At 36.1% G+C, this 12,213-nt stretch overlaps 1 protein-coding gene across 4 annotated transcripts in view; it reads right to left on the reverse strand.

Annotated features, from left to right (window-relative positions):
- The window catches only part of ORC3 (origin recognition complex subunit 3), a 59,132-nt gene that overhangs the window by 13,896 nt on the left and 33,023 nt on the right, over positions 1–12,213 (reverse strand). For all 4 annotated transcript variants that reach the window (XM_059700998.1, XM_059700996.1, XM_059700997.1 and 1 more), the window contains 3 exons: positions 9,241–9,357; positions 8,113–8,192; positions 187–320 (listed from right to left, as the gene is read on the reverse strand). In XM_059700998.1, coding sequence (XP_059556981.1) covers positions 187–320; positions 8,113–8,192; positions 9,241–9,357 — 331 coding nt within the window. The remainder of the gene's footprint in view (positions 1–186; positions 321–8,112; positions 8,193–9,240; positions 9,358–12,213) is intronic.

A 12,213-nucleotide genomic window follows, 5' to 3' on the forward strand; every position in this document is an offset into this window, starting at 1 on the left:
TTGGAAGATAACCATTTGACCTGTTTGTAATTATCAATATGTAATATTCTGAGGCTTGGTATACTGACTAATCATGAACTACTTTATGCCTTCATCTCTCAATACATCTGAACATGGGGTTTTCCATGTCATTTTAGCTACATGATTTTCATAGCCAGTAAAATTGGCAGGATATCATCTTCTCACCATCCAGGCTCTGAAGCTGGGCCAGGAGCTCCTCTATCCTCTTTGCTGTGCTGCCAAGCTGCTTTTCAGAAGAGGACTTTAAAACGCTGAAACACTTCTGAAGGATGGTCATCAGTTCATCCTTTGCCAACATTCTAGAATAGAATCAGTGACAGGAGATGTAATCTAACTGGAACATTAATGAGGTTAAAAAATATTGTCTACATATGAAATGATTCTGATCAGAAGAAGATGGTATAAATTCTTCATTAGTAGCTACCAAAATTTGTTGGAGAGATTTTCCTCAATATGTATGACATTCAGAAATATTCAGAAGAGTTCTCATGATGAAGCTCAGCTTAGAAAGCTTACAAACATGTGGGTTCAAAGTCTGGCTCTGGCACTTACCATGTCTGCAATATAGAACAAATTACCAAACACCCCTGACCCTTGGTTTCCCTGTCTGTAAAATGAAACAGGGACTTACCTATTTCACAGCTTAGAATGGAGGCTTAAAAACTAATGAGAAGATGTATTTGAAGAATCTAACACAGTGATTGCCATACAGTAAGCATTGAAGGTTTCCCTTCACTTCAGATATAAATGTAAATATGAGACAAGAAATGTTTGCTGAGGAAATAATACTTATGCTAAAAGAAAGCTTGCTTGGAAGGACCAGAAGAGTATCACAATAATTTCTCTAATTACTATTTTAGCTATGCTTTATATCTTTTATGGGCATTATAAACATCAGTCAGGAAATCCACTTAACTTTAAGTAACATGGGAAATTCTGCTTGTTTTGTAACAAGCGGAAGAGTTGTGTAACTCATTTAAGGCCATATTGGAAATCTTTGTTAGAAATGGAGAAAGAACACAGGTATTTTCAAATTAAGATCCTGTTCTCAGAGCCATTACTTATAGGATCTCTCCACTAAGATCATATTCAGTAACAGAATGAAATGGAATCAAGTTAATATTAGTAATGTTCAGCGCTATGACATAAGTATACAAGCTATTCTCAGCAAACAGTCCTAAATTATGAAGACTACAATGATTAAAACTTCTTATATTAATCACGAAGAAACAATCAGACAAATCCAGAATGTATGCTATTCTGCAAGATAATTATCTTATGTTTGACAATTTTCATAATAAAAAAATGGGGAAAAATACTAATATTACTAAGTTAGGGGGAAAATACAAATCTAACTAGATTATGACTACTGAAAAAATTAACCTGGTTACTTCAACTAAAATTTAGATGCCGACTGAAAAACAAAAAATATCATACAACCAAACCAATATATATAGAAACTGGTAGGGGTGGACAAAAGGCAAACTTTTCCAGATTTTAAGAAAACATGTAAAATCTTCTCTTCTGACCTGGTCAGTGTAACTCAGTTGGTAGGAGCATCCTCCCATCCACCGAAGAGTCCAGGGTTCGATTCCTGGCCAGGGCACACACCTGGGTTTTGGATTACATCCCCCCAGTTTGGGGTGCGTACAGGAAGCAACCAATTTAAGTTTCTTTCTTTCTCTCTCCCACATCCTTCTAAAAATCAATGAAAATATATCCTCAGGTGAGGTTTAAAAAAAAAAAGTGATGAGCTATGTTAAATGCTGAAAATAGTTTAAAAATACAAATGCACACGGAGAATAGACCATTACATTTAGGTACAAGGTCACTGTTGACCTTGACCAAGGTAGTTGTGCAAAAAACAAGTAAGTTAAAGAGATAATGGGAGGAGAGGAATTGAAGATAGTGTGACAATGCTTTCGAATTTTGGTGGATTCCATCCGGCACATTGCTTTCAAAGAAATAGAATAAAACTGAAAAGAAAATATTTGAATTTAAAAGTATAAAAGCCATCATACTAGATTACTTTGAAGAGAACGGAAAAAACACATCTAGGATAGATGATATTAATGTGGAAAATGAGCTATTTATCTTTAACCAACTTGATTAAGTGATTATATCACCATCAAGTAAATGGTTCAAAAAAGGCTTGTCGTACTTAGTGTGTTAAAAGTTTTATAGGTTGCCATAAAAAATGTTTCCTTAACTGAGACAGAAAGAGAATCCTTTAGCAATCATTAAAAGCAATCATCCTGCAGGGCAATGGAGTGTTCTGCTTCATTGTGCAGAATAATTTCTGCTTAAGTACTGATTATATAAACGTCTGATTGAGAACAGACTATAAGGAGAAACTAGCCAATCCACGGCTAATGCAAAGATCTGAATAATGAGTTCGCAGGTTTTCAACACACCATTATAAAACTGCTTTGAAAAATATTCAAAAACGTAAACCTGAAAATATATCAATGAAGACAAGAAGAAAAAACAAAAATGCTTACAAAAAAAAACTACAAACATTTAGAGATTATCTTCTTCAAAGACAACACAACAAAGCAATCGTATACGATCATGACAAGTGAAATAAAATATGCATAATTCCTTCTAAGCCTCGCTATTTCATCTTAGATGCCACTTCTCCAAGAAACTGCTCAACCTCCAAATGAAAGTTAATTGTACAGTCTATTAGTTCCTCACCCATCACAGCCCTTATTACTCTGTATTTAATTGCCTATCTACTTGTCTACCTTAATCTCTCACTTGGGCAAAATTCAATGTAGGTAAAAACAAGGGTCATCTTTGCCATCAGTGGCTCAACATATCAAGCACAAAAAACTACAAAAGTATAATGCTAAATTCACAAGAAAAAATAAGTTGTCAAACTACGTTTGATTAGCTATTTCTCCATTTTATTTCTTAGCTACCTATTCATTTTACTAGCAGAAAAGTAGTAGTGGGCATTCACTTTAATAAAAAAAAACTTAAAATACAAATTCAGATTTTTTTTTCCTGTTTATTGATATAAAAAAACCATGGCTCACTATTAGCAATTAAATACTTTTTTCCAGTTTTGGACTAAGAGATCAATTTGAGATCAATGGCCCAAAGTCATGCACTTCTCTACAATTAAGACTTATCTTTTCCTTTAATGGCTTCATTTCTTCCTCAATTTCTTTTTTAATTGACTTGAAAGAGAGGAAGAGGGGAGAGAGAGAGAGAGAAACACTGATGTGAGAAACATCTATCAGCTGCCTCTTGCACATTGCCCGATGGGGAACTGAACCTGCCACCTGGGTATGTGCCCTGATTGGGAATTGAACCCACCACCTTTTGGTGTATGGGGCAATGCTCCAACCAACTGAACCACCTGACCAGGGCTCCTATTCCCTTATTTTCTAGAACAGTGTTCCTCAAAGTGGTTCCTGGACCATATGTCCAAATGTGGTGGAGTGCTTGTTAAATTCTGGTTGCTGCTGACCACAACACTGAGGTTCCCAATAATAAGATTCAGAATTCTGGGGGAGAGGGCATAAATTTACACATTTAATATACCTCAGCTGATTCTTATGCACACTAAAGCCTGAAAAGCATTACTCTAAAAACATTACTCTCAACATATTTTGCTGTAAAATGAACTTCAACAGTTCAGCGGTTTGTCTGACTTTACCACAAGCCTACAAATAATTGTGGAGGATCCACTGTGATGCAAATTCAGAACTGGCAATCCCTGCTCTAAACGTAAGAAATTAGATGTTAATAGTGCAATCTCATGTATCTCCTGCATGGATAAATCTAGATCAGTGACGGCGAGCCTTTTGAGCTTGGCGTGTCAGCATTTTGAAAAACCCTAACTTTGGTGCCGTGTCACATATAGAAATTTTTTGCAACCATAGTAAAACAAAGATTTATATTTTTGATATTTATTTTATATATTTAAATGCCATTTAACAAAGAAAAATCAACCAAAAAAAATGAGTTCACGTGCCACCTCTGACATGCGTGTCATAGGTTCACCATCACTGGCCTAGACCATCCAAAGTTAGATTACTGCTATTTAGGAAGCATCTCACAGACTGCAGAACTGTCATTTTCATCACTAGACCTTTAAATATCATCTAAAGATGATCTGCAAAGTCAGAAAACAACGCATTATTTAGATTCCAAATCTCTAGTCTCTCTGAAGAAAGCTAAAGTGATCAAATGTTTTTGAGTCATATTTTTTCAACTCAATGAAAGCTGAGCTATATATTACTGTTAGCCTTCCTCAGAAATTAGAATAATTTCTTTCAGTATAAAGTAAATTCCTTCAGCTATCAATCACCTTCAACTTGCAAATCTGTTTCTGCAACAAACTCATAAAGTTACACTCAGGATAAGCAGACTATACACTATGGCTTCTTTTATTTATGTTTGCAGCCTGTGCCAAGATGACTAGTGTCAGGACATGAGGGGGAGGACGGGTGGGGACATTGAGTCCCCTGAAACTTGCTCAGCTGGCTCATTTTTAAATGTATTTTTATTGATTTTTTTTACAGAGAGGAAGGGAGAGGGATAGAGAGTCAGAAACATCGATGAGAGAGAAACACCTATCAGCTGCCTCCTGCACACTCCCCGCTGGGGATGTGCCCGTAACCAAGGCACATGCCCTTGACCGGAAATGCCCATATACATTTCCTTTTATACCACCTTTCAAATAATTAAAACAGGATTAAAAAACAGACTGAACTTTCAAAATTCAGATTTAAATTCCAGCTCTGCTAACTGCAAAAAAGTCACTCAATGTTTCTGGCTTTGGTTTCCTTATTTGGAATAAAATGGAGTAAGTATGGATGAGTAAATCTCAATTGATGGGGTAGAGGGCAGAATAAATTCCCTAAACAGGGGCACACTTTTCATTATCCCAATTTAAAAATCGTTGCCATAGCAATCCATCGCTCCTAATGTGAGGGCACAGTACTCTTCAGGCCCAGCTGATCCATCACCTTCCTCTAAGTTGAGGACTGTGACTTAGATCAATCTTATTATGAAGCAAGGTTTTTAGAATTACGTATATCTGAAAAATTCTTGATCTAGTATTTAGTTTCTAGATGGCTGTTGAGAGAGTCTCTCCAACAGGAAGGTAAATTTTTCATCTTAAGGTCTTTCATAGCTGACCAGGAAAAGCCAGTGTACTCCCTAGCTCACTGCAGAGATGGCATCATTTTTACCACTTCCTGTTCCCAAATGGCATTTTAACTTAAATATGTCCTTATATAATTGGATGTAGTTGAGTAAAAAATTAACCAATTCATATCCTGTATGTGGTCTTCATGCTCCAAGAGTTGACTCAGAGAGGAGAAGTATGGAAGACATGCAGAACCATGTACTCATATCAAATTATGACATATTATTATGGTATACTTGCATGCTCCCCACACACACATCAATGTCTGTTGCATAGATTTTTAAAATAACTGTGATATAAAAATCCTATAGATCTTTTCCTAAAAATCATTGCCAAGACCAATGTCAAGAAGCTTATTTACCGATTATGTTTTCTTCCGGTTTTATGGTTTCAGGTCTCACATTCAAGTCTTTAATCCATTTTGAGTTGATTTTGTGAAGTATAAGATAGTGGTCTGGCCTCATTCTTTCACATGTATCTGTCCAATTTTCCCAACACCATTTATTGAAGACTCTTATTCCCTCATTGTATTTTCTTGGATCTTTTGTCATTAATTGCCCAAATATGTGTGGGTTTATTTCTATTATGTTCCATTGATCTAGCTGTCTGTTTTTATGACAATACCATTCTGTTTTTGATTACTATAGTTTTGTAATATAGTTTGAAATCATGAAGCATGATGTCTCCACCTACATTCTTCTTTAAGATTGTTTTGGCTACTAGGGGTCTTTTGTGATTCCACAAAAGAACTTTTTCAGTTGTTTAGATCATTGTCTTGATACACAAAGGTTGTGGGTTCAATCCCAAGTTAGGGCACATACAAGAGTCAACCAATGAATGCATAAGTAGAACAAATCGATGTTTCTTTCTCTCTTCCTTCCTCTCTCAAATCAATAAAAACATTTTTTAAAAAGAATTAAGTACCTTTTAAGGGTCACGAAATATTTCATCAAGTAGATCTATGGTTATTTTAGCATGTCACTTTCCAGATAACAGGGATTTTTCAAGATACTTGAGATGTTACTAGACTATGGTTCTAACAGTACCTTAGTTTTTCTTTCCAAAGTAACATTCAATTATAATTTTATTCTTAATTTCTTTCATCATTTGAATTGTTTGAAGACAGATGATAAGAATGTCTAGTTTCCTAAATTCAGATGATTCCTAATTAGAATGCCAAACTGACAAGTGTCTCTGACTTCCTGTCTATGTCTAATCTGCACAAAGGGGAAAAGAAATCCAGTCCAGGTTCCCAGATTCCTTCCCTTTTGTAGTGCCCACTCTTGCTGGTCCTTTCTGTAGCTGCTTTATTTGCTCTTAGTGCCTTTTACATTCCTATGTTTCTGACCTCAGCTTAGCAAAATGACTAAACTTTGCTTTCTATTGTTTATGCTTTATGAAACCTCCAAATCCCTAAGTACAACAGCTTCAAAGTGAAGCCTGGATTAGAACCTGGTTCCATCAACAGTTAAGAGAATCTGGAAAATCACTAAAACACTATCTGTGCTTCAGTTTTCTCAGCTTTAAAGTGTGGCCAATAGTATATACTAGTAATACTTGAGTACTGAACTGGAAAATGTATTGAAAGTACATAATGCAGTGCCTGGCACCCTACAAGCCTTCACCCAGAGTGGTTATTATTCATGTTTCCCTACCCTAGCTTGGAATTGCTATTCATGATCCTTGACTTGTACCCCAAGACTACAGGCCAAGGGAGATACAGAAGGAAAAGAACAAGTCCTTCCCTGACAAAGGAATCTATGAGTTTGGAAATACCAACCTGGAGAAGGAAGACAATCACTAATCATGAAGGTTTAAGAGGAAATCTAGCAAGAATCAATTGGGTGTTTGAGATAGGTATGTTAACTTGAATAGAAAACAAAAGAAGTCTCAGAAATATTTCAGTAGAAGTATATAAATACATAGAAATCTCTTACTGGCATTTAAAAAAATAAAATACAGCTTTTCAGTAGCAACCTAGTTTCCATGGGGAGTTATTTTTCCAAATAGCATAAAATTAGTTTCCCATCTTAAACTGCACCTGCTAGATCCTAAACATTTGTATTATTAAGTCTCTGGACTTAAAGTGCTGTCAATGTGAATTTTCCTCCTACTGTGCCCATCTGTTCTTTTCTTGTGGGCCCAGAGGAAGCCAAAGCTTAATAAATATTCAGTTTTCAGACTTCTTTATATTTTCATATAAGCATTTATATCCACTGAGGAAAATTACAAGACTGTGTGCAGAAACTTAACTCACACTTGATTTTCCTTTTCTCACTGTCCAAGTGGTCACTATTTTTATGGAAGACTAAAGAGTCACCATACATATAAAGCTAAGGAAAACAAATGATTATAACTTTAAAAGATGCATTTGTCAAGGATGGTAACTGATCTTTGATAACAGTAACTCCACAATATACCTTACTTATTCATGTAATATTAGATAAATAATTTATGAATTATCCCATGTTGATGTGAACAGGGCCAGCTCAGGTGGGGAAAAGCATCAAGGCCGCTGCCTACTCATGGTTGCTCCTCAGCGAGGTCAGCAGTGACCTCCTTCCCAGGATGCATTTCCCCTAGTGATGTGCTCCGCCACTCAAGCAGCGAAGGGCCATGGTGAGCTCGCTTTCCATGACTACCTTCCCTGCCCCAATGTCAAGCTGGCTCCATGAGAACTATCCACACCTACTTGTGTAGTGTTACTATTTGACTTTTTTACTTTAAAAATCACACTTAAAAACAGAGTAACACCAACAAGAAATGGACGGTTGCTACATTAAAAACACTGTAAGCTACAAACATAAATTCAAGATAGATAGAAATATTAGACACACATGGCTACTTATAAAACTACTTGGCAGGCAGAGGTCTGGAGGAAGATGTTACATATTGGCAAGCTTAGAGCAGACTAAAAAAAAAACTACCTCAGCAGCTGCAAGGCCGATGCATACTCCTCTGAATCCCATATGTTCTTTTCTAAACATGTGCAGTACAGCTCTCTGATCTGTAAGTGAATAGCACACTTATGAGGAACCAAAAGTGATGTACTAAATTGGCATACTACTAGTTTGACAAAATCCACATAAATAGTCAAAAAATTAGGGTTATTAAAAACAACCATTTTCTTTAGACGACAACAAAACTGGCATATATCACATGGATCGGTCTTTATAAGAACTTCATTTGCATATAAGGAAAATGAAACTATATTGGAATTGGCTGTTAATCACTGGTCACTTTGCAACACAAAAATCATGAAAATGATAATGTGATTAATAAAAAAAGGCTTAATGGCAGCAATCATTTTATAAACAAGTCATTTTTAAAAAATATTTTAATTCATTTCAGAGAGGAAGGGAGAGGGAGAATTAGAAACAGCAATGATGAGAATCATTGATGGGCTACCTCCTGCAGACCCCCCACTGGGGATCGAGCCTGCAACTTAAGCATGTGTCCCGGAACCCTTCAGTCTGCAGGCCAACACTCCATCCACTGAGCCAAACCAGCCAGGGCAACAAGTCATTTTTTACATATTTATTGTCTAAACCTTTGAGTTAGGTGCAAACTTTTAAGAATACAAAATTCTTCCATTAAAATCCTACAGATGGTTCATGGGTTTTTATGACACAAAGGCCGGCAGAGGATAATTTTGCAGGGAGAAGTACTAGTTCCCTTTTAGTTCTTAGTATAATGCAAGGTTAACCATTAAGCATTCTTAAACAGAATTTTTCCATTTCACTAAGGTGGAGGGTCACCTTTGTTTAAGTGATGGAAAGTGTTAAACAGAGAAAGCTGAAATGCCTTAGCACAAATACATTGTAGAGGAAGCAACATCAATAGGATTGATGTGGTGGTTTCTAGTTGTGGCCATCAGAGTAAAAAATATTGTTTCAATTACCAGTAATGGGTACAGCTGGAATGGATTTAGATTGTGCACTCACTGCAAGATTTGGATCCATTTCAAATTCTGATGTTTGAATGTTACCGAAATCAAAGCAAGAAACTACCAATATTCTGACTTCACAGATTCCAAATGAGGAAATTTTGGTTACCTGTCGACCCAATGGGTACTTGGGAAGAGAAGAAGTGAACTGATGAAGACATCTCAAAGCCAGAAAGTAATTTGTATGGTACACATGCAGGCTTTCTAGTAATGATTGTGTCTCCTCCTAAAAAAATCACAGAATACATATGTAAGTCAGTAATTTAAAAAATACAACAATAAATCTACTTAATGGATATATATAGTTTCAGAAAAACTGAAAAGAAATGATTCAGAATAACAAATTATCCTTCTCAATTCTGAGAATTTATAATGTATACAAAATCCAGAGTAAAGGCTGGGTATTTTTTATTTAGTATAAAGTCTACTTTACACACACCAAAATTAATACTGTGATTTAATCTCCTATCTACAGCACTGCCACAAATACAAGTGTGGCCCCCCCAAGATACAAGTGTGAAAAATAGCATCTTAACTAGCCAGTGTGGCTCAGTGACTGAACACGAACCAAGAGGTCACAATTCCATTCCTGCTCAGAGCACATGCCTAAGTCATGGGCTCGACCCCCAGTAAGAGGCACGCAAAGGGCAGTCCATTGATGATTCTCTCTCATCTTTGATGTTTCCATCTCTCTCTCCCTCTCCCTCATCTCTCTGAAATCAATATTAAGAAAAACAAACACGAAAAAGAGCACCTTGTTGGATGCCTGCCTGTGCCAGGCACCTAGTGTGTGCCAGAGCAAAGTAGGCCCATTACCCTCTACCTCACTGGCATCAGAAGAGTGAGATGACCAGTAATTAACAGTTACTGAGGCCCCACTTACGATGTATGCTTTTCTTAAAGCACAGCTAGAGCTGTGTTTGAAAGGGAAGAAACATCACAGGTGATTCTGCCTTTTGTTGAGATTCTCGAATATGTACAGGTTTTTCTTTCACTTCACCAATTAAGAAAAAAATAGTGAAAAAGAGAAATCTAAAGCCAACAAGCTTTATAATTTAGAATTCGGTATGATATGAAAGATAGTGTGTTAAGAAACCGAAAGGATGACTAATCTTGCAAATCAATTTCAAAAGGTTTTTTTTTTTTAGGCGGGAAGGGAGGTTGAGGAGAAGGAGCATTGTTTTTTAAAACCTTCTGAAGTAGCTTAGAAATGATTTTAAAACACTGCATCCTAGCAAGAGCTTTTCAGGCCTCATATTTTCATGACTGCTTACTTCTGTAACATTTTCTTAACAGGATTATGATTTGCTTTTCAGATTTCTTTTCTCTTCTGAGAAGTCAAATAAAGGACTTTAACTACTGGCCTGTCTTTTTTCGGTAATATCTGTAGATACCCATTAATTTTAGTAGTCAACCATGCAGAAAAGAACACTTCAGATATCAATAAATTCAAACAAATCTAAAAAGCAGCAAATCTGAGATATTTTCCTAAACTCTAAATCACTTAGAAATCAATTCCTTGTTTCAGCAATCTATGGATTAGCCCCTAGGCCAGTGATGGCAAACCTTTTGAGCTCGGCGTGTCAGCATTTTGAAAAACCCTAACTTAACTCTGGTGCTATGTCACATATAGAAATTTTTTGATATCTGCAACCACAGTAAAATAAAGACTTATAGTTTTGGTATTTATTTTATATATTTAAATGCCATTTAACAAAGAGAAATCAACTAAAAAAATGAGTTCACGTGTCACCTCTGACACGCGTGTCATAGGTTCGCCATCACTGCCCTAGGCCGTAGGGCAAATAAAATAAAAAAAAACCCTGAAAGCCTAGGGCAAATTAAAAAAAAAAAGCCTTTAATATCAAAATGTTTTTCTTCCCAGTATTTGAATTAGTTGGTTATTCAAAAATCTAGGTCTTCTATCATCATCAGTACACCAGTACATCAGTGCAAATGGTACTTTAACCACCAACTGGGAGAGCATATTTTAATTCTATGTTTACTGTCAACCAGCAATTTTTGCTGCAAGAATTTTTAATACAGGTAATACCTGACTATTTAGTCAGCAACACTGATCTCTTTCCCTTTAGATTGTCAAATAACAAGAACGACAAGAGCCAACACAACAATAGCCATCCAGTGCGAATGAATCAAAATCATACCTATTTTTTTGTCAGGTCAGCAAAAAATGTATTTTTTGGTGTCCTACAGAATGTTAGTAATTAGTTTATGTGCCATGAGATAAAATAAAAAAAAAAGATTGAATATCGCTGCTGTAAACTGTCACACAGAAATTGCATAAAGACAACATTGCTTCCCTTGATGAATGCTTAAATAGCTTTTAAACAGGGGAAGCATTCCATAGAAAAAGGAATCTATTACTGAATAAAGTCATACTTTATGCTACTTGCACTACCCATTACTTTTACTCTGTGGTACAGTAGAACTGAATAACATCTTTCCGGAATTTACTTGTATGAGAGAAAAGAATACTTTACACAGCATGGGCAACATTGCACACCCAGGAACTGTGCCCTGGAGTGTGAGATATTTGAAAACTCCATTTCAGATTTCTCAAACACTGATAAAGAACCCTGGGCACCTGCTCCTCAGCTTACACTAACTCTTCAATAAAGTGTCACAGAAAGTTGTGGGCTTTGACATCAGGCCTGGAAATTAATGCCAGATCTTCCATTTGCTAATTGTGACACTTTAGATAGGCAACTTACTTAATCACTTTGTGACTCCCCCATCAATACAAAGGGATGTAAAAACATCTGTCTTATGTGGTGGCTGTGACTCACAGTGAGGCAACGCATAAAAACTAATTGGGAAAAGCTATTAATATTCCCCCATTTCCCCCAAACATTTGCTCATGGAAAGGAAAGTAATTTTTCATTATTTAAAAAACCTTTTCAGTATTTCAAGGCCTAGTGTTTTTTATGATCAGATAATGATGACAATTATGCAAACAAGATGAGGCCACAGTCTTAGATTTCAGGCACAAGCAATTATAGTAAATTTGAAGGTTCTTTTGACTTCTTAATTTTTCATGAGTTACAGTTTCCTAAATGAAAGT

This window comes from Myotis daubentonii, chromosome 6 (assembly GCF_963259705.1).
Source record: "Myotis daubentonii chromosome 6, mMyoDau2.1, whole genome shotgun sequence".
Taxonomy (NCBI): domain Eukaryota; kingdom Metazoa; phylum Chordata; class Mammalia; order Chiroptera; family Vespertilionidae; genus Myotis; species Myotis daubentonii.